General features: G+C 42.5%; 1 protein-coding gene across 1 annotated transcript; it reads left to right on the forward strand.

The window, feature by feature from the left end:
* The first annotated feature begins 11494 nt into the window (after positions 1-11494).
* On the forward strand, positions 11495-26654 carry LOC118789930 (minichromosome maintenance complex binding protein). Its single transcript, XM_036546671.1, has 16 exons — positions 11495-11660; positions 12731-12816; positions 13006-13146; positions 14084-14125; positions 14449-14538; positions 14906-15041; positions 15288-15445; positions 15717-15814; positions 17420-17586; positions 18043-18166; positions 18410-18527; positions 18831-18996; positions 20524-20657; positions 22075-22242; positions 22752-22840; positions 26065-26654. The coding sequence occupies exons 1-16, from the start codon at positions 11603-11605 to the stop codon at positions 26189-26191; spliced, it is 1902 nt and encodes a 633-aa protein (XP_036402564.1). The 5' UTR covers positions 11495-11602; the 3' UTR covers positions 26192-26654.
* The last annotated feature ends 346 nt before the right edge of the window (positions 26655-27000 follow it).

Genomic DNA, 27000 nt, shown 5'->3' on the forward strand with positions numbered 1-27000 from the left:
TGGTGGGCCACCAGAACCGCTGACCGATGAATGCCGCAGTACGTCGGGCGCCAGGGTGGCAGGCAAGTCTAGACGAGTGCCCCCATTGCAGGACCTGGGATCGGACAGACTGAGGGACAAAGAGGCGGTTAAGGGGGCAGGAGCTAGGACCCGGCTCGGTCCGGAGGGCGGCGCGGATGGTGGTCTCGATGTCCCACTGCGCTGCCGCAACCACGCACCGGGTAGGCAGGATGGTGCTGAGTTCTGGGGTCTCGCCTGCTGACGCGAACTGGCGAGAGAGAGCGTCAGGTTTCCCGTTCTTGGTACCCGGTCGGTAGGACAGGGCGAAGTCGAACCGGGAAAAGAACAGGGACCAGCGGGCCTGTCGGGGGTTCAGACGTTTAGCCGACCTGATATATTCCAGATTTTTATGGTCGGTCCACACCAGGAACGGCGTCTTTGCCCCCTCCAGCCAATGCCTCCACTCCTCCAGTGCAAGCTTCACGGTCGCCGATGTCGTAATTGCGCTCGGTGGGCGTGAGGCGGTGGGAGAAGAACGCACAGGGATGGAGTTTGTTGTCTGCAGCCAAACGCTGAGACAGGACGGCCCCCACTCCTATGTCCGAAGCGTCCACTTCCACAATGAACTGACGGGCAGGATCAGGCTGTGTCAGGATGGGCGCAGAGGTGAAGCGGCCTTTCAGGTTGCGAAATGCTGCTTTGGCTGCCGGGGTCCAGGAAAATGCCCTGCTGGTAGATGTCAGAGCCGTGAGGGGAGCTGCTACAGTGCTGTAGTCACGGATGAAGCGGCGGTAAAAATTGGCAAAACCAAGGAAGCACTGCAGCTCCCGACGAGAGGTGGGGCGGGGCCACTCCTCCACCGCACGGACCTTCCGCCGGTCCATTTGTATGCTGCCTGCTGAGATAATAAAACCCAGGAAGGAGATGGTGTCACGGTGGAACTCGCTCTTCTCAGCCTTGACATAGAGGTGGTTCTCCAGCAGGCGCTGGAGAACGCAACGGACATGCTGGACGTGTTCGGGCAGGGAGCGAGAAAAAATGAGGATGTCGTCTAGGTAGACGAAAACAAACCGGTTCAGCATATCCCGTAGGACATCGTTCACCAGTGACTGAAACACAGCAGGAGCATTAGTTAATCCGAATGGCATAACCAAATATTCGTAGTGACCGGTGGAGGTGTTGAAGGCTGTCTTCCACTCATCCCCCTCCCGGATACGGACCAGGTGGTAGGCGTTGCGGAGGTCGAGTTTTGTGAAGATGGTGGCCCCCTGCAGCGACTCAAAAGCAGAGGACAGGAGCGGGAGGGGGTAGCGGTTCTTCACGGTAATGGCATTGAGACCCCGGTAATCAATGCAGGGACGGAGAGAGCCGTCCTTCTTTCCAACGAAGAAGAAGCCGGCCCCGGCAGGTGAGGAGGATGGGCGAATAATTCCAGCTGCTAGGGACTCCTGGATGTAGCGATTCATGGCCTCAGTCTCCGGCAGGGATAGGGAGTACAGACGCCCCCTAGGTGGTGAGGAGCCGGGCAGGAGGTCGATCGCACAGTCATACGGACGATGCGGGGGAAGCGAGGCTGCACGGGACTTGCTGAACACGGGCTTCATGTCCAGATACTCCGGTGGCACTGCCGAAAGATCCGGAAACTCCTCTGGTGCGTGAACGACAGGTGACACAGGAGCTAGGGCCTCATGCAGGCAGTGGGAGTGGCAGAACGGACTCCAGCCCAGGATCTTGTTGCCCTGCCAGTCGATGTGGGGGTTATGCCGCGCTAGCCAGGGATGACCCAGGACTATGGAAGCTTGCGGGGTATCAATGACGTGCAGTACTATCTCCTCGCGATGGTTGCCGGAGATGAGGAAGCTCACGGGCGGAGTGGCGTGGGTGATGCGGACCAGCGGGGCCCCGGTGATGGCATGGGCCTCCAGAGGCGAGTGCAGCGGGACCCGGGGCAGTTGCAGCTGGGCCGCCAGGTTGGCATCGATGAAGCTCCCATCGGCCCCTGAGTCAATCAGGATGGAAACCGGGTGAGGCTGATCCTCGACGAGCAACGTGGCAGAAAACAGAGGACGGACCTCAGAGGACTGGCTTAAGGGGGTGACGCTCACCTGTAGTCCCCTTGCTACAGGTGAGCGCTGGCTTTTAGCTGGGCAGGTTGCCACGAAATGCCCAGGTTGACCACAGTACAGGCACGCCCCGGCGCTGATCCTCCTCTGACGCTCAGCCGGGGACAGGCGAGTCAGGCGAGTGTGGTCGACCTGCATCAGCTCCGGGAAAACAGGCGACGGTGTAGCAGGGCTGTGCGTTGCTTGTGTGGGTAGGGGCTCACGGGAGGGGCTCCGCAGTTCACTGGCTCCTCTCTCCCGGTGCCGCTGTGACAGGCGCTGGTCAACGCGGATAGCCAGATCCACCAAGGCGTCAAAACTGACCGGCAACTCCCGAGTGGTCAGCTCGTCCTTGATGGTCTCCGAAAGGCCGTGGAGAAAGGTGTCATACTGCGCCTCCTTGTTCCACCCACTGGAGGCAGCGAGGGTGCGGAAATCGATCGCGTAGTCAGACACCGACTGGCGCCCCTAGCGGATCAGGAGCATCTCGACCGTGTTTGGAGCGGTCGAAGACCTTCCTCATCTCCTCGGCGAAGGTGGCGAAGGAGTGGCAGAAAGGGGCGTCGGCATCCCAGACCGCAGTGCCCCACTCCCTGGCACGTCCCGTCAACAGGGTAATAACGTAGGTGATCCTCGCCCGGTCCGTGGGAAACGTGGAGGGTTGGAGTTCGAAAACCAGGGAGCACTGGGAGAGGAACGACCGACAGGTTCCGGGATTCCCCGCGTAACATTCGGGAGGTGGCAATCGGGGTTCCCGGCTCGGGAGAGCTGGCGGGGCAGATGGGGGAGCTGCCGCAAGCGGTGCGGGGCGGTTCTCCTGGCTCAGCTGCTGCAGTTGCAGCAACTGGGACGTGATGCCGGCAAGGTTGGTGGCGAAACTCTCCAAGGACCGGCCTATGGTTTCCAGCTGGCTTTGATGGTCCCCCAGTAATGCGCCTTGCAGCTCCAGCGCAGTCTTCAGCTGGGGTAGGTCTGCTGAGTCCATCGTGGCCAGTTCGTACTGTAAGGGCTCAGGCAAGGACTCAGTTGCAGACCAAGAGAGCTTCAGGTTCCAGGCGGGTTTATTTATGACGTCAGGCAAGTTGCGAAGCAATAGCAGGCAGGGTCGAAAACCGGAAGGCAGTCCGTGGGCAAAAGCAGGGTCGGTAACAGAAGCAGGCAGGGTCAGGAACCGGGCAGGCAAACAATCAGGCAACGGGACAAAACGGCAGGCAGAAAACAAAGACGAAGGGCAGGCAGAGTCAAACACGGAGAAATCAAACATCCAAAAAACTGCGGGAACGAAACAGGTACGACAACGCTGAGACGAACTGGCAAACAAGACAGGAACAAGCAGGGTAGAAATAGGGCTGGGCTGATGAGGAGATGGGATGCAGGTGAGCAGGCAGGCAGGTGAAGGTAATGGGGCAATCAGGTGGGCGGGGACCAGGCGGGGAGCGGGGCGGGGCTGGAACACAAGGAAAAACAAAAAGCACATGGACAGGGAAAAACAAAAACACCACCGCTAGGAGGGCGGAGCCCTGACAGTTTTGCTTCTCCACAACTATATCCCTCACTTATTTTGAATGCTCTTTTCTCTTAATTTTGGTTTGTTCAAAGGAAAATCCAACCATACTGGTTGACCTTATAGAGAGGGAAGGTATTTATGCTTATGAAGTAATTCAAAACAAATTTCCTACACAGGTGGAGACCATCAACAAATTGGATGATTTTATAAGATAATATCTTGCACCTGAGCAAGGTTAGCCTTATAATTACAAAGGATATGAATACGTTCTAAATCCCAATTTTTTTTTGTAACTGGGATTATACATACTATGATACACTAAAGTATTTATTATTTAGCACTGTTGACAGTACATATTAGATTCCTAGCCTCAAGTCTAAGTGAATGTTTTGTCAGCTGGCTGATGATCAGGTCTTTCACCACTGCTTCCAGGGGAGACTTAGCTGTGTCACTGATACACCAGCTCAGACATTATGACAGCCCTACCCCATGAGTCAATGAAACAGATACAGTATTAGTGGTTCTAATTGTGTTAAGTGCCTTCAGAGAAAAATCTTCAGAGCCATCAAAATATTCATCATCAAAATACAATAGATCTCTATCGATCCATACAGTTGATTGCACTGCATGGAATTGGTTTCTTAGGTACCCGGTGCAAGAAAAACATAGGGTCATTGGGTTCTGCCAAACATCTCTGGCAATTGAAGCGACAGTACTCCTCAGTGACTGGTAAACTGTATCTTTGATGTTCGTTTTGTGGCATTCCGTCCACGAAAGCAAAACACTGATGTCTACGAAAGTTCAAGCAGCCTTTGCTTTCGTGGATGGAATGCCTTCTGTAATTGCGGAGTCACGGAATATATTGTGCTAAATCCCTTTCGTGCACTTCATACTTTCAGTAATATAGCAAAATGGGTAAGTGGACAAAATGAACAGTCGATGGCATGGAATGATGATAGTATATCGCATTCTGCATTTCTTGCTACAATAGCATAAATGCTGCCTAGGACATCTATTACGTGGACAGAATTACTTTTGTCCACAAAATGAAAAGCACAACGGTCAATTCAGTGCACGACAGGCATCAACCGTTTTGTTTTCTGTGCATGAAAGTAGTGTACACAATACAGTAGTGGACACAATGCTAACGCGTTTGTGTTTTTCGTGGACAAAACGCATTACAGTGTTACATGGTTTCGTAATGAATGTATGCGTTTCATAGCACAGAAGGCATTGTGTCTACGAAAAAAGGTCTGTTACACTTGGCGCCCCTATACGCTTCTGCTGTTTCCATGGTTTCGAGTAATTTTTTTGGAGTAGTTTTCGTTTCGCCAGGAGCCACTGCGCCGGAATGATGACAGTGGAGTGTCTCAGATGCGGTTCCAAATGACACCCTTCTACTTCCTCCTCAGGTATGCTCTTGTGTCACGTCATGTGAAGCATACACTCCTTCGTTCACTTGCGGACTGGGACGCAGTCAAGCTGCTAGCTTGCTTCCTTACTAGTAAGTTACTTATAGTCAGTAGGCGATATGAGGAAGGATGCTTACCCCCTTTTTAGCAAAATGACCGAAATGCATCCCCCTTGTTAACCTGCCATCCGCCCTCTCCATCCCCTAGTTAGTAGCAGAGAGTAGTACTGCGTGTGCATCTGCCACCCCCCTTGTTAAAAACAAATCACAAATCACATCATTAACATATCACTTACTGCTTATAGTAGCTCATTTGAGGTGAAGACAACGCAAGTTAACTCCTAAAATACTAACGCAAAACAACTGACAAGCCAATTTTCACTGAATGTAATTTGAAAGTTCAAATAAGATGGGCAGCTGGCAATGTATTTTTGTTCACTTAATAGCAAGGTGTAGGACAGTGAGTTGGGAGAATATCAGTGGAACGGCGTGTCACTTAAGTGTGTAGGCCTACGTGATTCAAGAACAGGGCAGAGGCAGGGGAGCAGTTATGTACTCCAATCACGGTGTTTATGTGTTGATGAGCAGTAGTGGCATGCAATTAGGTTGGAACTATAAACCTAATGGATTAACCAGTTTTCTGTGACCCTAGAAATAGGTCTACTCTGTTTATTTCTATGAGTCTAGATTTCTTCAAAAACAATGCCTGTGTCAGTGGATGAATTAAGAGTTATGAAGAGTATGCAAGAGTATGATGAGTATGTGTATTTGCAGCATTACCCTTAGGGTAGGTTCACCTCAGGAGTGGAGTTGAGGGGAAAAAGTTGGTATGGGCAAAAAGAGTTGGCTAATAGTCGTAGTCTAAAAGTTGTAAGGATATTCCTATTTTCCAACCAGATGGCGCATCCCTAAAAGCTACCATAATAAAGAAATAAATTAAGTGGCGTACTGTGAACTTATTTTTTCAGTAATATAATTTTTCATCATGTTTGAGAATCGTTCCCCTTTTTTCTGCTGCTAGGTGAATCCTGGTAAGGATCTCTCTGACTCTACTATCCCTTCAGCGCAAGTATCCTCTCATCATCTTTGGTCAATGCATGGACGCAGGTCAATACATTAAAAATCAAGGTAGATATTACAAACATTCATCTTTGTCAGTCAATTTACATGTTTGTGATTGTATGTCAACTTAAAGAGCCATGACACCCAGCATCTGTGGGAAATTAAGCTAATTGATTGCACCCAAACTGGACATTTTAATTTGGTAGAATTTTCATATAATACTCATTAAATTCAATGCCCAACATCTGATTTGAACCATGCTTATTTTAATAACAATTAAGGCAGGAGGAATCAATAAATAGCCAAAATACACACAAAGAGCCCCAAAACCTCTCCACAACAAACAGTGTATAACATCAGTTCTCTATGTTTGACATGTAGTATGACGCTGCAGCTTGAGGAGTGTTGCATCTTCATACAATGTAATATATTCTTAGTGAATATCGATGGTTATTTTCTCCTCTACAGACTGAGTCATTGAAGTTGTTGTGTTATGTGATAGTGATAGTACTAGTTTCTGACCAGCAGATGGAGGTGTTCCTGATATTTGGTGGTAAAAGTGTGAAGAAAAAATACATTACATTACATGCATTTATCAGACGCTCTTCTCCAGAGCGACTTCCATCACAATAGAACACAAGTGTGTCCATTCAATTTAAACAAGCAACAGTGTCAGACCAGGCTAACAACATTCCCAGACCAGTGAGTGTGAGCTTAACACTATTCAAGCCCTAGCACAAGTTAACTTGTGCAATCTAACAGAAGCCAAGTATACTACTATACAACTGTCCCTAGAACACAGAATCAAAATACATCACAATATTATACAAAATAAACATCAAATACTAGAGGTAGCAGGTGTGAGGTGGCAGGGACTGATGTGGGACCGAGATGCAGCCTGAAGAGGAAAGTCTTCAGTCTGTGTCAGAAGATGGCCAGTGATTCCGCTTTCCTAACCTCTGTTGGGAGTTCATTCCACCAATGAGGGACCAATACAGATAGGGGTCGTATCTGAAAATAGCAACCGGAAAAGGGCTTTCAGCCTGGCCTGGAGTATGCTGTGTTTCCCCACTCTGACTTTCAATTCACAGAGGCTTCACAAAGAGACAGGACTCAGAACTCACATATCTGCTGCCTACATTTACCCATCTTCCCTTCCCACTTCCCACCTTTCAGGATTTCAGGACTCGCTAAATCCTCAGCCCCAAATAAAAGAGAGACTGTAATTAAGTCCCAAAATCACCATTCTCACTCCAAACATTCCATTCCCCAGCACCCTCCTGAGGTCTTTGCACCCTAATGGTGGGTGTAATAGTAATAATACTCTAACAGATGCTGTGCTGAGTCTGAAAATTATAGCACTGGTTTGAGTCACCTATCACTGACCACACCATGTCCCCAAAGCCAGTTTCATTTCAAATGTTAATAATGTAAAACATTTACTGGGTATTAATAAAAAGGATATCATGGATATTATAACTCTTTATATTAAGGTTCTATGAATAAATACAGCATTAAAACATTATTATCAGAAGGTTGGGCGCCTCCTAAACTATGTAAACTATGTTACAATTGTTGCATTGTCAATTACTGAAAACACAGTCCATTTCTCCAAAGACAATGTGATCATAGTGGGACAGCCTGTGCGGGTTTATCATCTCATGTACCTCCAGAAGGTGCAAGTTTAGCTCTTAGCCTGTCCCAGAATGCCGCATGCTGATCTGGGTCCTGTGGCCAATCTAGGTTGGTCCAGGTCCAGCCTATGGTGGGCTGACAAAGGGGGAATTTTCTCTAGGAAGACGAGGATCAAAATGTCCTTGCCTTCCGCCAGTAGGTGAGCAGTGGCCAGCCTCAGCTCCATGGAACACTAGTTGCTGTTGAGGTAGTGTCAGCCGACCAGGCAGAGTGTCCTGCAGCTGCTGTAGAGGCTGTCTATGATATTGCCAAAGATGTCCTTCCCCAGCTGGAAGTCTTGATTGTGCAGGCAGAGGCGTAGGAAAGGGGGACCTCGTTCCTCTAGGTTGGGAAGCAGCTCTTCAAACACCCTTCCTTCACACAGTATGAGACAAAAGTGTTGAAGTGATAGTATATCCCAGCTCTACAGTGGAGAGCCTCATCCAGCCAGCCATGCACAATATGAAACAAAAAAACAAGGTAGGAGCTAGCCAGGCTGTGGACCAGGAAGACTAGGACAAAACAGAACAACCCAAGTGCTGTCAACACAAACAGCACAAACCCCACTTCTGTCAAGCAGTTGTCCTAAGCGTATCTAACAAAGTTCAAATCATTCCAAGGAATTGAGTTGGCAGTTATACAAGTGCAGAATTTCTAACTTACTCAAGCTGTGGAGCTTCACACCAAGGTTGGATTAACGTCTGTGTTGATGTGGTCAAGTATAAATTTCCTTAAGTGGACAAGGTAATTCAGTTCAGTTCATTCTAGAAAATTAGCAGTAAAACCTGACATATATTCAAGTATTTGTCAAAAAAATGAGGTCCACAAAGTAATTGACCAGTCTGAGCATAAACTTTGGTGATGGATTCAAAAAATGGTCTTTTGTGTGAAGGTGGAGGTGTGATTTTAGTTTGCAATCACTGCCAATAACTATATGGATTGACCAAATTCCACAATTTATGGTTAAATTCGTCAATCCACTCAGAATGAAGTTGAACAGATATGGTACGTTGTGAAGTGACAGGGAATTCATGACTTATTCAACCGAGAAGCAGGAGTGTGAAAATGGGTGAAGAAATTAGTAAAGATATTACTTTGCAGAAGTTTGATTTGTCTTCATAATGTGATTACTTCGTGCGTATGTACAAATATATTACTAGCATCATTAAAGCTCTGGTTCTGCTCTTTCTTGTGATATGTGTTCTATATTTATGCAATGTGAGTTCATGGGTTATTCAAACAAGAATAATGGGTGTGGAGATGGACGCAGAGTTGTATGCAGATTGTAACTTTAATTAAATTTGATGTATTGATGTTCAAAATTATTTTTCTTGCCAACACTTCGTTGCATAGACAAGCAACTAGCATTGTTAGTGATGAATACTTCATGATCAATTCAACTGAGAAGAAGGGATGTGAATTTGGACGCAGGCTGTGTCTATCAGGCTGTAAGGGTTGACATTTTTAGTGACAACTGCAAGTGACAAAGATTTTTTTAAGATTTTTCCAGAGACCCCCCAAAAGTTTGCTGTTGAGGCTTTCAGGGGGGTCTCAAGTGTCAATCAAGGGGTCTCGGACCCCCCGCAACCACCCGTATTTCACACCCTGGTGTGTGGTTTGCGGACAATCTAATCTTATTGATCAAGTCTTTTCAGTGTAGTGTAGGACTGGTTCACTGTTCTATAAGATTACAACCCGTCAAGCAACCCAAAAATGCCTTGAATGACAACTAGGTCAGCTTGTAGAAAACTACATAGGTGAAAATGACAGTGGATAAAGGAAAGAGTTACAAGTGGGGCAGGCTGTAGTCCAGGGTATTGTATCTTGCCCATGGGTACAGCAGCACCGACCCAGCAGGGAATCAAACCAGCAACGTTGTAAATGTTCATTTACAAGCCCTGCTCTCTATGGAGGACAAAAAATGACATAAGCATAAATAAATAAATGCAGAAATAAATAAATGAAAAATAACTACATTTTCATAATAAAAAACACTATTTCTGTATTTTTACAGTATTTATTTATGTATGCATTTTTACATTTATTTATGTATTTCTGCATTTATTCATTTATGCATTTCTACATTTGTTTATATATTTCTGTATTTCTACATTTATTTATTTGTGTATTTCTGTAGCTGAACTGAGTTGTCAACAGTTAGTTTTAATGTAGCCCTGTGTTATTGATGGAAAGTTTTGTACGAGCCATTGCCAATGATTTAAGATCATTAGCGAACAATTTTGAGAACAATGCACCCAATGACTACCTTCAGTTTCGTCTGGGAAGATTAATGGAGGATTTAGTTCAGCTCAACGCTGATATGGATGTAGAAGCTGATGTAGCAGCGCTAGACAGTCTTCAAGAAATCGCCCGCCAACTTCACATCCTCTTGGAAACAGAGGAAGCGACAATTGGATGTCCAGCGTACCTTTTACCTCCTGAAGCTCACCTCCTTTTGGGGCACACAGCTGTAACCAATCTGGCTTTAGACTGAGGTAGGACCACCCACTCAATTAACATACAGACACAGAAATACAGAAATAAATAAATGTAGAAATGTAGAAATACAGAAATAAATAAATGTAGACATGTAGAAAAACAGAAATAAATAAACGTATAAATGCATACATAAATAAATGTAAAAATACAGAAATAGCCTTTTTCATTACCAAAATTCATTTATTTTTCATTTATTTATGTGTTTATTTATTTATGCTTATGTCATTTTTTGTCCTCCATACTGCTCCTCACCACTGCCGCTCGTATAATACAAAAAATACATGAGCTCTGATAAGGCTGTACACTTTACTATCTAACATACCATATGTCCTTACTTATGTATGTGAAATAAAATCACATTATTAATAGTAATATTACAGACCTTATTGTCAGTGCAACAATTCTACATTAATTCAATTTCATATTAACTCATGGCCCTCTTTCATCATACCTTCATAACTAGGTAGAGCATAAGGCATGTCACATTTGACATGGCAGTGACAGGGACCATGGATAATATTTAACTAAAAGGTATATTATTTACATGCTTCCTGTTTATCTGCTTACATTATGTTGGTTATGCAGGAATAAATCAGACAATTAGCCTGAAACCAGACTTGTGCTGATTGTAGTCATTATACAGACATTATGCATTTAAAGAGTTTCCATGGTGTTATTTGGTATCCTACCACAAAAACTGACAGTAAGATAATTCTGTAAGATCTGGTGACACTAATTTGTTTAGTTGTTTAGTTTCCATGTCTTTTCAAGGTAAAACAGCCCCAAAGCACCAATCATTGCCAGCCATTACTCTCACCATGCCTTCACTCTCAGGAGGGTGATGGACAGATATAATCTCATTAGAAAGAAATACACTTCGTGCACTAATAGAGAAATACTCACCTGCACCCAAGAAGAAATGACCGACAGCAAAATGCAACACAGTGAGATGCTCAAAGCATGGATGGAAAATCAAATGGCCAAAAAAGACTCTTTTGTGCAATGTATTACTCTTCACTATTGTACTGCATTTAATTTCGTCATTTTTCAGAAGAGTGTAAATTTATGCCAGTATTTCAGTGGCATTTGTAAACGGAATGAATACATTTGAGCCGTGAACGTGATCCACCTGGTGGATATAACGTGTTAAGGCAGAGGGGATGGAGCAGCTCAGTGATTGGCGCCTCTCTCCATCAGTAGCAGCTGGGTTCAGAGGTGAAACAAAGATGACGCAATTTTCCCGCCTTTGCAAATCGTGTTCATTGAGTTCCTGATTCGGCGAAATACGGAAAGAGTGTTTAATTTTGAATTTGAGAAATATTGTGTTTACCTTGAAGAAGCGAAATAATGCCGTCTGTTCATGACTGGATAGATACCCCCCTGAACATTGTGGAAGATATATTTGGTAAGAAAACGCTGGCTATAAAAATTAAGTTGTTTGTAATGTTAGTTATCTAGCCAGTCACCCAGCTATTTAGCTGGCTAGCAATAATAGCTCAATGCAATGCCTGGCGGCTGAGACACGTGGGTGACCGGTAGGATTAATGATCAGAGTTTTCTGGGCATCAAATCACTGCTGCTGTCTACTGGACCGGATTGCTAACTCACTACAAAGCCTGACCGCGCGTAATGTTTTTGTAAATGCAAATGTTTATTAGCTCATCACGTACAACTAATCAGATTGCTGGTACAGTCACACATTTGTCCACTCCCTTGGCATTTTTTATTCAGATAGCAATAGGGTGTTTGTATTTTTTTTAATCCACCAAACGTTAGCCAACTACCTAGTTTGCGGCCACATTTAGGGTAGAAGATGGCCATAGCAAAATACGGACTCTGTCTCGGCTGTCTGCTTTGCTAGCCCGTGCAAACTTTACTTCAGGAACTTGCTCCTCAGCCTGGAGAGGGAATGGGGAGCGAACAACTCAGTGGAACTCCATTTAAAGACATCTTTAGTTGTCATACGTAACTGTAACTGTACCGTTACTTTACCGTAACTGTGTTGTAAATAATCTGTAAACAATTATAATAATTAACAGTAAGTACAGTGTTTTATACACAACGAAAATTTGAACATTTCATCGCAGTGAAAACATTTTCATCAAATGGGAGAGATGAGTATTGAAAAAGATTTGAACAACATTCATGTCAAAGGCTGTCATATTCCACCGTACACCGTGTTAGCAGGAGATGCTTTGTTGAGTAAAAAAACTTGAACCGAAATAAAACGATAACTACTTACAGTACAGTAATAATAGTATTGGGGCTTTATTAAGGTTAGATCGACCTTAATCATGAATGTCAAAGGTATTATTCACCTTTCTAATTACACTTATTCTCTACATATCTGTCCTGTAGGTGTGTATGTGTTTGACGACACGATGTGCGCATTTAAAGGAATGTAAATGGGTTTGGCTTAATCTGGCTGTTTTACATGAAATTGGTGGGATGGTTGTGGTTTGGGTTGTCGTGCAGCTCAGAGCAATGCCAGTCCGCAGTGGGAAGCCAAAGTCCTGGAGTATTTCAGAGAGAAGCTGATGGATGGCGATGCTTGGAACTGGGTAAGATTTTCTAAAGTGAGTTCATGATTATATGGCTGTGGGTTTTCTCATCCTCTAGGCTGATGGGTAGAAATACATGCTTTCATTTAAAATGGGAGCCTCTGAGCAGTACGCATAGCTTTGTGAGCTGTTAATACTTTCTGCATAATTAACATGAGTGTTTTTACTAATGTGTTGATTTTTCCCCAGGTGCCCTCGTTAAATGATCTCCCTTTGCACAACCTGAAGGCCAACAGCCTGGTGAAATTTCGTTGCTTTGTCCAGGACATGTTCGATCCAGAATTCTACATAGGAATATATGAGAAAATCGACATCACCTCCAAGTCAAAAGTCAGTACTGGGGTTTCGTACTGTCTTTCATGTGCTCAAAGACTCACTCCTTTCTACCAAACATGGCATTTTAGTTCACTACAGATGTAAATATGCCTACAAATACAAGAAAATAAATAACCAATCAGAAAGTAAATAAAAACAAAAGGTTGCTGTTTAATGTTCACAGAAAAAATGTAGCTAGCAGTGTAAACAAATGTTTATATTCTTGTAGTCGACATTGTCCCAAAATGTATGAAAATAACATGAAAAAGTTTGAAAGTCAGTTGAATGGTACTTATCAGTTACCACAGTACAGTACCAAGACTGTGGTTGAGTTATGAAGGGGTTAATGTGGTATTTTTCTGATTGGCTTAAAAATTTACCTGGTGCGAAGTTAACTTTTTAAAAGTCAAAATGGCTGAAGTTTTCTTTTTCATGCTTCTTATCTTAGCATATGGTAAATGGGCTCAGATTTGCGCTGCATGCAGTAATTGCATTAGTGTAAACCTGAGCTGCAGTGGTTTGCCCTCTCTGATGTAATCAGTATTAAAGACATGACCACCTGTCAAACAGTTCCAAGCCAGTAATAAAATGAGTCATGTATTTGTAGCAGCTAGCTGTTACTGGCTGAATTGAGAACCTTCCCTTGAGATGGTGATGTTTGGGCTCTTCATATAATAACTTGGTATGACCTACAAAATCTCCAGTAAAACCTGAGGTAGCTGTTAGTACATTGCCATTGCCAATACAATTGTTTTTAATTGTATTGTTTTTAAATTGTATTACGGCAAGGTATTTTACCCAAAATTGTCTCAGTGAATCTCCAGCTGTATAAATGGGTAATATGTAAAACTGTAACATATGTAAGTTGTTCTGGGTAAGAGTGTCTGCTAAGTGAACATAATGTAATGTAAGTTTTCACACTGTTCAAGCAACTAATCATGAAATGTTGCAGGTATTGACATTTGGAAAGTACAAGGATGTTGCAGAATGTGGGGTAAGTAAATATGTTTCCCCTCCGTGGTGTATGACCTGCTATAGACCTTTCCCTGTTATTAGTATGATCCACAAATTCCCAGCTGCTTTTACTGCCCTGGAATCAGCCAGTACCAGAATGAGAGATTTGGAAATGTTCATTTCATGTACTGCTAGCCAGCTACCAGCACATAGTGGTAGGTGCGTAGGTAAGAATTTCCCTGCCAATAGAAGCAGCTATTAAAGACTTGATTGTAATGTGTTGATTTTAGGCTATGGTTCAGTATAGCCTTTAAGGGAAATATAATTGATTGCTTTATTGGAGTGTTATCTTTTTCCCTGCAGGTGGACCTGAACTCCAACAACACTGTGACATCAGAACGACAGACCTTTTACTGTGTACCTATCCCTGGAGAGTCTTCCTGGGTGAAAGAAATATCCTTTCAGAGCACAATTTCAGTCATTCATGTATCCAGAAATTACTTTACAATAACTACAGCTCTACCCAATACATCGGCACAGCAGAGAGGCAGACTACAATGAATATTTTAATGAATAAACTCATTAAGTCATTGGGTCAGTGATGTTTTGCCTCTAAGGCTGGCTCAGATAGAATGGGCCTGACAAAATCCAGGGTAGGATCACTCCTCAGGCAAGCTGCTGATTGGCAAACATGTCCATCTAACTAGGGTAAATTAAGGGTGGAAGAACTTTTAGAAGTTTTTTTAATCTCAGATTTTGTCGGTGGTTTAGGTGAGATGAGGTGTACCTTGCACTGTCTTTCTTAACTGTCCTGCCGAACAGCTACGCCAGCTCCAGCCAGGCCTGCGCACTTCCCTCCACGTCCTACACACCATGCCGGAACAAGCGCAGCTACGAGGAGGATGAGGACATGGACCCACAGCCTTATAAGCAGAGGGACCCCGCAGTAGGTACAGGTACGGGCCCAGTGTAGCGCTCAGAACGGGGATGAGTTCCTCTCCATTCAGCTGTGATGGAAGAAAGACCTGCGCAAACAGGCTGAGGGGTACTAATAATGGTCACAGTTCCTGAGCTGTCTACAACCTCCAAGGACATGAGGGCGATTGTGGCAACTGCTGTCAGCAGGTAAATGTAGGTGATTATGGCAACTTCTGTCAGCAGGTAAATGTAGGTGATTATATTCAGCTCTGCCTACTCTACAGGACCTCAGTGTATGATGGACAGCCACAGCAGTGGGGACTCCAAGCGCATGGAGATAGAGCCCCCCCCAGCCCAGATGAGTCCCTCCTCAGGCTGCTCCTCCCCATTGGACCTCAACTTCCCCCTACCTGGGGAGAAGGGCCCCGCTTGCCTCATAAAGGTGAGCTCCAACTATGTTTGTCTTTGTGTCTGTATTGTCAAACTGTTTGGTTCAGTTTAGCCTCACACATGCTCAGAAGGAGCGCCTTTATGGACTGCAATCCTTGGGTTTGTGAGTTTGAGGCTGTGTTGTCATTAATTAGCAGACACTGTCACTCAGTGTAACAGTGCTCTGTGTGTGAGTGGTATGTCATCCCTCCTGGTTTTCAGTTACTTCAGTTGAGGGATGTGTGTAACTGAATTGGCCTGCAGTCACAAGCCCTGTCCTTTAGGTTTATGAAGACTGGGAGACGTTTAAAGTCAACGACATGCTGGAAGTGTTCGGAATTCTGTCTGTGGACCCTGTGTTGAGTGTGCTGTCAGAGGACAAGTAAGCTGATTCTTGAAGTCTTATGTGTTCAAGTGAATCTTTTTGGGGTATGTACTGGAGACACAAAACTGTGGAAGGGTTTTCACACCAATTTTCCATGAGCAAAGCAAACATGGGACAAAGCATTTATTTTTTCACAGGATGGCAAAAGGAGGTTCATGAATAGTCAGTGGCTTACTCTGATACGATTTTTCCAAAATGAACAAATCCAAGGTCGATGTCATATTTCATACTGAGAATTTTAAGCAGTTATCAAACACAACATTTCTGAACATTACAGAGTGAAAGGTTGGGTATTTGTGAAAAGGGTTAATTCAGGTGGTTTTCACAGAATGTGTTGGGATATTATATATTATTATGACCAGAAGGTATATTATGAACAGTTTGTACTTCTTAGTTTGTACAGTTCATACCATTTGTATTAGGGCTGTCACCTTAAATTCGAATATCGAAATTAAATTCGAATTTGTCAATTAACATGTGTTTCGAAAATGAACGGAGAAATTCGATATTAACATTATTATCATGCATATAAATTTTATTTGCCAATTTTAAAAATAGAGATAAAAATAGATCATGAACATGGAAGAATGCTAAAATTGTTGAAAGAATTGCGAGCACTCAAATAACCCAATGTGGTCAGGAAGCGGAAATAGAGTCTAAATCATGGGCCTAGTTGGTAGAGTTTTGTAAAATGGAGGACAACGACAACAAAGCCAATCGATTACAGGAACAACAAAATATCCCCACCTCGCACAGCTGGCAGCGAGGTATCTTAGGGTTCCCAGGACGTCAGTGTGTTCAGAGCCAGAGCGCGTCTTCTCCACTGCTGGGAATATAGTTAATAAAACGTTCTGGTCTGGAATGCGATCATGTTGATCAGCTTGTGTTCTTGGCAAATAATTTGCAGTAGACTTATTTGAACATATTTAATGTACCAGTTAGCCTCAGTTGTTCTCAGATAGGCTAAGTTGAGTTTGAGTTTTTTTTTTTTTTTTTTGGACAATCGCTGGTAATCTGTTAGAGTTGTATTAAAATCGTAAATGTGGCTATGTTAGCCTACAAGGATGCAAAGTTTAATGTTTGTGCTTGTTATTATTACCCTAATGTAATGGCAGCCCAGTCTCTGCTAACTGATTTTGATTGATACAGTAGGCTAGGCCTGCAGTGTTTTTGTGCATGGCACTTTTCGGTAATAAATCCTCATATGGATTGTTGTCTTTTTACTTTGCTCTCACGCCCTCTTCTGCATACACGTTCCAATTACTACTTAGTTGCCACTGGATTGGCCTATATTTAGCCTTGGAATTTAAAACATTTTAACATGGAAATTCGAATATTAAGTCGAACTGGTCTTCATTTCTGTTTAAAATATCGAACAGGATTTTTTATTAAAGTGACAGCCCTAGTTTGTACTTTTGTCTTCAGTCATCTGTTCAGGATATAATGTTGCACAATACTTAGTGCTCTGTGCGATGTTCAGAGTGTGAAGCTGAGTGTAATGTTGAGTAATGCTCAGAATCAAACTATCTGGTGGCTATATGGTGTTTAGAGTGCGGTGCTGAGTGTGTAGTTGAGTGATGCTGAGTGGCCTGTGGCATGCAGGGACGCGCTGCTGTTGGACCCCATGGATTGTGTGGAGAGTGCAGAGGAGCGCAGAGTGCACAGCCCCCCGGCCTCTCTGGTGCCCCGCCTCCACATGCTCCACGCCCGCAGACTGCAGCACAACAACCCACTACTGCCCCCTGCTGACTCGGAGGAGAACTCCTCCAGTAAGAGTGTCCCTATTTTATGCTACTAATTCCCACATTGTTTTAGAATACGATAGTTTGCTTTCTAGAAGATAGCATGTTCATCCTCTGATTGTGAGCTTTGGTAATAAAAAGCTTTCGCTTCAAGCCGAGATGATGTCTGGAAACATTTCACTCCACCTACAGGAATCTCAGCCATGCAGGATAACTTGATTCTTGGTTAAATCTTAAAAGTGGAACTAAAAATGAAAGCAATTGCCCCTTTTTGAGTATTGTTTTACATTTTATGAATGGGTGCAGTATGATTATTACAAGCAGTTTGATTCTGTCAGACACAGTATGTAAACAGGGTGGTAATCTGTCCAAGTGTTTTTGATCACAGTTGCTTCTTATAAGTGCAGTGAAGTTTATTTTTGGTCAAGCAATAATAAACACACATGAGTTCACTGTGGCCCTTATCCCTGGCTGCTGTCTCAGTCATGTCAGTGTTCCTGAGTGAGCTGACATCAGTCAGGGCTGACCTGTTGGACTACCTGACCCATGTGCTGCTGGGAGATGTGCTGGCAGCTGAGTACCTGATGCTGCACCTCATCTCCAGCGTGTGAGTCCACGCTCCCGGAATCCTCTCTGGCGGGAAGCTGACCTTTATCTACGAAAAGTATAAGATACTGTTAACTTGGCCACTTGCAGATATACCTTTCCAAACCATTTTGTATAAATGCATTTTCACAGTGCTATCATTGAGAAAGTTTGAGTAATGTTTAGTTTTTCATGTGGCTCAGTGCTGGAGGGGGATGGTGGAGTGGTTTTTTCTGTGTGAGTGACCACTAGGGGTCTGTTGCAGGTATGCCAGGCGAGACATTTTACCTCTGGGTAAATTCACTCTGAATCTGAGTGGGTGTCCTCACAGCTCCACCTTCACAGAGCAGCTTTACTCCATCATTCAACAGCTGGTGCCCACGGTGAGTCAAACATGGAGCTTCACCTGCTTTACCTGATTCACCTGCTATACCAGCTTTACCTGCTTCATCTGCTTCACCTGCTGCCTGTCCTTTTCTGCAGATCTGCAAGTGATACAGTAATACTGGGTGTAGACTGTTTGACCAGGACCTGGCAGATTTTGCGTTTTGTATTTTTGTAGATGAAGGGGTGTCAGTTTTTAGAGGCAGTCCTTAATTCCTCCAGAACGGGGGACAGGCCCCTGGGCTTCCTGTGGAAGGGACGTCTCTGATGTTAATGTGCTACTTGCCCTGTGTCCCCGCCAGTCGTTCCACTTGGGAATGAGTCTCCACAACATGAACAGCTTGAGGTTTGTGCCTCAAAAGGATTACACAGCAAACCGCCTGCTGAGTGGCCTTCTGCAGCTATCCCAGAATACCTCTCTCTTCCTGGATGAAACACAGTTGGACGAGGGGCAACTCGACGCAGCAGGTGGAGAACTAGAGAAAAACATATGTGTTCTTTCCCTTCTGGTCTTAATTTTTTGTGGGCTACCAGTCATTAGTGCAGAAGACACTAAAGGTTCTACACACCAAGCTCCCTGTGGTCTACACAACACTTCAGTTTAAGCAATTAAATAATTCATTAATTCTAAAACTAAGATTTAAAGCCATCATAGCCATGGTGTTAGGTGTAGAAGAAAGGCATATTGTTCTGCGGCTGTGCTGCACATTCATCATGAATAAATTATTATTATGAATACATTTCCATCCTCCCATTTATGAATTAAAAATCCGTAGAGTCCGCTGTCCTCCCTAGTCTACAGAGGTGGGCACCCTAACTTCTGAAATTAGGAAATAATATTGTTTAATATTGTAGTAGTAGTAGTAGTAGTAATTTATTTCGGTCCTTATCAACAATTTTACAAAATGAATGCACATAGAAATAAATAAATAATAAGGCATTAAAAGAAAACAAAGAATATTGACCGAAAAGGTGTAGGCTGAAGCTTTAGCTTATTATACCTATCCTTTTTACATAACATGTTCTCATAGGCAACCCTTTCTCTACTAGGTTTAGGCTATACAAAGACAAAATAAAACGGAAGCAAAAACAAAAGTTCCAAACATTTCATATATAATACTGATTATACCTCAGTTATATATTTGTTTACCACCTTATTTTTAAATATTTTTTTAAATTCGCAAGGTGAGCTACATTTTCTTATCTCCTTGTCACAACTATTCCACAAGTTTACCCCTTTGACTGATATACATCTATTTTTTAAATTTGCTCTTACCTTTGTTTTTTTAAATATACATATTCCCCTAACTTCATATTGGCTTTCTCTAATTTCAAACAACCTCTGAATACAGTTAAGAAGTAAATTATTTTGTGCTTTGTACATTATCTGTGCAGTTTTAAGATCAACTAGATCACAAAATTTTAAAGTATGTAAGTTAGTAAATTGTGCATTGGTTGGTTCGTAATAATTTGATCGATTTACAATTCTTATGGCTCTCTTCTGTAGCATGAAAATTGGATTAGTGTTAGTTTTGTATGTTTCCCCATACCTCCACACAGTAGGTAATGTATTCAACTGTGAGAGAACAATACAGTATATATAGTCATTTCTGATTCAAGGTATCTTTAGTTTTAATATTTAATATTGCAATGGTTTTAGACATTTTTGTTTTTACATTATTTATATGTGGTTTCCAACATAATTTATGATCAATTATTACACCCAGAAATTTATTTTCATACACTCTTTCTATTTCAACATCATTGATCATAATTTTAGCTTGATTATTGATTTGCTGATTACCAAATATTATAAACTTTGTTTTACTTAAATTCAATGATAACTTGTTAATGCTGCACGCTAGTAGCCAGTAGAATTTCCTGCAAAATATTGAAGTAGGCTGTCTGTTCTTCCCCTTGTGAATATGAGGGGTTTTGTCCAGTCTTGGGGCTTGCTTTCTGAAAGTCTCGTTCTCCCTGCGCCTCCTGCTGTAGGTGTGCGGAACATCACGGCCCTGGGGAGCCTGATATCCTGGCAGAAGGTGGATTATGACTTTGGTTTCCACCAGATGGAGTTCCCCTGCAATATTAACGTGCTGATCACATCAGAGGGGAAGTCACTGCTGCCGGTAGGGTCTGTGTCTGTGGGATTAATACAGCTGGTGTCCCTCTCTTGAAACCCAGGAACAAAAGCATGTAATTGGCTAGCTGCAGCCAGTCTGTGTCTAAAGCACCAATGTGCGTAAACAGTCTTATAAAACATTAGTACAGTGGAAACCGCTTATAGTGATCATGTCTGTCCGGGTGAAATTGATCACTATAAGCGGATCATCATTATAACCGATTTTTGTTTCTTTTCTTTATTATGCATGCAGATTACCATCTAATTGACATTTGTATATTTATTACATGAATACAAAGTAAGGAAATGGACAGCGTCTCTATTTACTGAATTTTATTGACTCTTTCAAAATACAGTACAGCTGTTTCAAACGCTTTTGAAATTACAGTACTGTAAAAATTAAATTCAAATCAAATCAAAAACACTATAATACAGTACAGTACTGTATATAAATTATAGCTTATTGTAGGTCAAATTATAATTAGGCTAAAGCCTAAAACGTAAAAGTATTGTGTGGTTTACAAAATACAGTAACGTCAGTAGTGCAAATACAGGCTAAAGCACGGCTTGGCCAGGGTTTCAGTGCATTTCTCAGCTTTTAACAGAACTGAAAATAAACTGTAGGCTATGAATGACGAAGTGGTAGCAGAGTTTGAAATCAAACTTATTTGTAAAATATTCATCCACTTGACAACCACAAGTGCTTTCAACCACAGGTGCTTTGCCCATACGCATTCATTTTCTGCCTCCATCATTAGCAGCCAGGACTGTTTCTCGTTGTTTGAGTAGACTACACAAAGTAGCCTGAGGAACACCAAGTTTCGCAGCTGCATCTCATTGGCTCATTTTGGCAGTTTGTCATAAGCTTCGATGAGTGTATGTTTGTCATTGAGAGAAAGTGACTTACTTTCTTCTTGTCATGATTTCTGTGCACGCAGCATTAGCCTCAGGTAGCTAGCCAGAAGCAGACGGGTTACCGTGAGGCAAAGTAGGTCTATCAAAGTAAAGTTTAAAAAAAAAAAATTACCGTAGTTTTCTTTTTTTTCCATATGTTGTCATGTATAAAAAGACCCAAAGTGAACACTGTAGGTGAACTACTTGAATACTATAAGGGAATTATTTAAACAGTATTTGTATAGGAATGATTCTGTCCCAAGCATTTCGATCCATATAAGCGGATGATCACTATAACCGTGATCACTATAAGCAGTTTCCGCTGTATTTTCTGCAGTGTTCCAGAGTATATTGTTCTGTATTTCTGATATGATGAGGCATGTAGATGATGTTTCATGATGAAACAGGTTTAGGCATACGAGTAATGGTGTATATATCAGAGCTGCATGGTTTTTTGGGGCACACCGAAATGCCAGCAGATATGAGGATGTGTAGGGTACCTGCTGACCCCAGCCTCCATCCTCCTCCAGTCTGACTGCCAGGTACACCTGCAGCCCAAGCGGTTCCCACCCAGCATGATGGAGGATCAGCTGAACAGCCTCCACGTCCCCCTAACCCCCTCTAGCATCAACAGCTTCCGCATCTACCTGAGCCTGCTCCGCACCCTGGAGTACAGCATCTCCCAGGAAGTCACCAAGGTCAGGTTGCACCCTTCACACACTCACGCCAGTGCTAAAGAGAAGGAGGAGACCTCTGCGTAGCACAGGAACCATTGGGAATATTTCACTGATACAGGCCCCTGGCACTCATTAATGGAACTAGGCTGAAAATGATCAAAATGATGAACCAAACCACTTTTGGTTTTGCCATGAGTGGTTAGGTACCTATCCATACACACCACAAAAACCACATTTGTTTATTAATAGCATGAAGGAAACATGAATCTGTGATAACCAGTTTTATCACAGATAAATCTTGCTTTTATTCTTGCTGTTTATAAATGAGACTATGTTCAGTTCTCTCTTAGATTGTGTTGCTTTTCTTTGTCACTGTGTAGCCCAATTTGAGTTAGATTTTATAATGGCTAACTTGAAAGCCCCAGAAAGTTTATAAATGAAGAAATTCCAAAACTGACTTTTCTAAATGGGAGAGAGGAATGTGCATGTGTGAAAAATCCAGAATGTGGCATGTGTATGTGTCCTTGCAGGCAGTGGAGGATGACTTTGTGGAAATGCGCAAGTATGACCCCCAGAGTATTTCTGCAGAGGACCTCCACAGGATGCTGGTTGTTGCTAGGTGAGCTAATTATCCTGTACAGGCTGTCAGTAGTTATCCTGCATAAGCATATCTGTCTGCCAGTGGATATCCTGCACAGACATATTTTTCAGAAGCTGTAAAATGCAGGCATACTTGTCTGTCTTGTGTGTGAGGCAAGCGTGCACATATAACCTCACAATACTGTAACTCCCTTTTTGCTTGTCTTCCTGCCTGTGCCATCCAACCCCTGCAACTAATCCAAAATGCAGCTACGCAACTTGTCTGCAATCTTCCTAAACATAGTCAAGTTACACCCCTCCTCACCTCACTTCATTGGCTTTCTGTTATCACTCGCATCACGTTCAAAACCTTGGTGCTGGCATACAGGACAGTGAATGGCACAGCCGTAGGCCGGGTGGGGTGACTGCTCTCGCCCTTCGCTACATCGATTAAACTGTTTTTTAAGATCTGTAAAATTTATGAATTGATCTTTTAGGCTAATATGCATTTTTTCTGGTTTTCTAGGTTCATTTCCGAAATGGTTAATCATAGCCAGAGAATTAAATAGATGGGCTCTGTCATAGCCTAACTTGTATTAAAGGCAATTACTAGTCCCCCCCATTAGATGTCACTCTCTCGTTTAACTTTTAACGTTTAACGACCTGTGAACGCATAGAGGAAAACCTGTTACATCATTTATTTTTACTGTGATGCGACCTCTCAGTGTTCACTAGGGCTAACCCTACGGTCACACAGACGACACAGGAGAGAGACAAAGCGACCAGCTGCTATTCATTTTCAATGAGAGTTCGTGATTTACAGCGACAAGCGACAAGTGGCCGTTGCAAAGCCAACTAGGTGAGGCTAAAATAGACTAGACTCGAGGTCTGTTTTATGCAAATACTGAGCAATGCGACACAGTGAAAGCAGCATGACACACGTTGCTGAAACAAATGATCCAACATTTTGGTTCCAGTCAAACATGGAGGAGAAGCTTATCGTGGCAGTGCCGGGTTTCCCCATACTCTACAATTTGTCTCTTGATACGTACAGAAATATAAATTTTAAAAAATGATGCGTGGAGAAGGGTGTCCAAAATCATGGAGATGCCTGGTATACATATTCATATATATGTGTACTGCAGTCACAGCTTTATAGCTTTAACTTTCATACAGTGCCTGACCACTACCTAGCTACCTAACTAGCTAGCTAGCTAAACTGAACAGCAACGCTTGCTCACAAATGCAATGTAATTTAGCGCAATTCAAGAGAACATAGTTGATCATGTTTGTTAGCTAGGTAGCCAGCTAGCTAGTTGTTTATATTAGGCTAGCAAGAAAACGTTCACAATTGCAGTCAGCTACGTCAGCTATGTTTTGTCAGTCATTGTAGCTACCTTACAAACCAGTTTTCCCTGAGCTAACTAATGCAAGCACATTGTTGCTTCATGTCATTAATAAGTAGGCAATGATACAGGTTGGTTTTGTTTTTAAGGAACTATACCCATGTGTTCCTCAAATAAAAAGATTTTGTTATACAGCCATGCGTTAACGTCCACGATGCTTTCTGTGAAATAGGACGTTATGTGATTTGATCGTTGTGCGAACACCATACTATATACTTAGCAAACCTACTGTATATAGAATAGGCACGAGATTGGATGCTGCTGCTTACGTGGCAAAGCATAGGATACACTGTTATACGGTTAAACTTTTTAATTGTAAGTATGCAAAGTTAACATTAAAATACAGTACAGTACGTACATAAAACATTAGCATAGGCTTTTATCATGACTATCAAGATGTATTATATGCTATACTATGTACTGTACCATTATACGCCTGGCAACGCAATCGCTTTATTTCCAAGAGACATGAGATACAAGTGTTGCATGCGGGAAGCATTGCCTTCACTACGTCCGGTTACGTCCTCTACGTCCCGTTCTGCGATCGGGATTTTTAAACTTTGTTATAACCTTATAGGACTATGGATGTATGTGCAAACGGACATTGTCAGAATGGACATTAAGCAGCGCATGACTATACAAGCCTTTGGCCTTTTCTTTAGTGATTTTCACAATTTGTTTCCAGTGACTCTGCATTTGTAAATTTGTGTTCCCTTTAGAGCTTTTTAAACATCTCTCCAAATATGGAAAGCTGGTATAGTATTTCATATCTCATTCCTATCGAATCGATATGGAATTGGAGTCGAATCAGATTGAATCATCTTAGCTTATGAATAGCTTAGCTTGTGAATCAGAATCAGAATCAAGTATAAATGTATTGAGTATAAATCTAAAGAGGTTATATTGAAATTATACAATGCCTTAGTCAGACCACACCTGGAATACTGTGTGCAGTTCTGGGCACCGCACTATAAAAAAGATACCGAAGCTCTAGAAAAGGTTCAAAGAAGGGCAACTAAATTAGTTCCTGGCATGAAATATAAAAGCTATGAGGAAAGACTCAAGTTACTTAACCTATTTAGACTAAGTGAGAGGAGGCTTAGGGGTGATTTAATTGTGGTTTTTAAATTTATAAAAGGAATCAATAAGGTCAACTATAATAGATTCTTTAGGGTGAGTTCAGTCTGTAAAACAAGAGGACATAAATGGAAACTAGTTAAGAGTAAGTTCCGCACTGATATAAGGAAATATTATTTTACACAAAGAGTTATCAATACATGGAATAGGTTGCCAGGTCATGTAGTTGAGGCAGAGACCCCTGCTGTGTTCAAGTCTAGACTTGATGCAGTTTTGGATACTCTTCAATTAAGAGATGGCGAGCTTAGTTGGGCCGAATGGCCTGTTCTCGTCATCATATGTTCTTATGTTCTTATGTTAAGTGTTTTGCTCAAACTCACTGGTCTGGAAGTGTTGTTAGCCTGGTCTGACACTGTTGCACATCCAACTTGAAAGGATACGCTTGTGTTGTTTTGTGCTGGAAGTCGCTCTATACAGGAGCATCTGCTAAATGAATATAATGTAGTGTTAATGATATAGCAGATAGCAAAGTCATATTGTTAACAAGTTGTTACTTGCATTATTACTCTTTTAAGTGATCCAAATTTAATGTATTTGCATTATTGTATAAGTATTATTCTGGATCCAGAGCAAACATGTTTGCATTGGTAATGTTAGCTCTTGATCTAGAGTGAATATGATAGCATTCTTAGCATTAGCTCTCCAAGTGATGCAGAGCAAATGTGTTAGGATTATTAGCATTAGTTCTCCCACTGACCTGGAGCTGATGTCTTTACCCTAGGCTGCTGTCCCTCAGTGCTGGAGAGACTACTTTATCCCTGGACCAGTGGATGAAAGCCAAGCACCTGGAGATACTGCGAGTGAACAGGTTGGAGCCACAGAGGAGAGTGAATGGCAATGAGCCTTAGACCCCACACCTCAATGTTAAGTTTGTGCTTCTTGTAATGTTTGAATATATGTGTTTTGCCATTTAATACTTCTGTGATGCTTCTCCTGGATGTTCTGTCTACTGTGTGATGTACCTTTTTGATTTAACAGTTGTGTAAGAAATGACAATAAACTGTAAAGAGTGATGGATAGTTATGAATACTAAATGTAAAATGTATAAATTTGTATGTACTCCACGGAAATGCCTTGCCGTAAGTCCCGGCCTTTGACCAGGAAGCTTATCTGTGGAAAGCTCTCACCCAGGGCCTTAGGACATTAATTGTTCAATTAAACAGTATACTTTTCCTTTGGCAATGTTTGTTGGCTGTTATGGATGCCAAGAATGCAAAATGCGAAGCTGCTTTTTGCATTAGGTGCATACTAGCCTGTCACATTCAGACTAGTAAAATTTGATTGACTGGAAAAAATCAGTTGATAATTGTTTTCCACACAACTGTTGTTTACTGTTATTATTGTATTAATAAACTAAGTACATTTCCTTGGTTTCTTATGGAACTTGTTGACCTTAATTACCATGTTGGTGTAATCTCTGCAGTATTCATTTTATCTTCTAATTAAATCTGTGTGGATGGTCTCTCTGCAGAGGATGCTGCTAATATAACTTGAATATGGTAACATTCATTATTCAGGAAAAATAACCTGAGTAGCACATTCCATTTTATAATTATTCTCCATGCATGGAGATCTACCAGTGTGTCAAACATTTAAAGCATGGTGCTGGTGGGTTTTGGAACATGGTTACTCTGCATTGCAGTGTACCGTATTGCAG

This window comes from Megalops cyprinoides, chromosome 15 (assembly GCF_013368585.1).
Source record: "Megalops cyprinoides isolate fMegCyp1 chromosome 15, fMegCyp1.pri, whole genome shotgun sequence".
Taxonomy (NCBI): domain Eukaryota; kingdom Metazoa; phylum Chordata; class Actinopteri; order Elopiformes; family Megalopidae; genus Megalops; species Megalops cyprinoides.

Excerpts from the sequence above, each read along its gene's own strand:
- LOC118789930 (XM_036546671.1), top strand. The coding sequence starts at position 11,603 with ATGCCGTCTGTTCATGACTGGATAGATACCCCCCTGAACATTGTGGAA. Across the intron at positions 13,147-14,083 it reads ACATCACCTCCAAGTCAAAA|GTATTGACATTTGGAAAGTA; the intron begins GTCAGTACTGGG and ends GAAATGTTGCAG. Across the intron at positions 15,446-15,716 it reads GCCCCGCTTGCCTCATAAAG|GTTTATGAAGACTGGGAGAC; the intron begins GTGAGCTCCAAC and ends CCTGTCCTTTAG.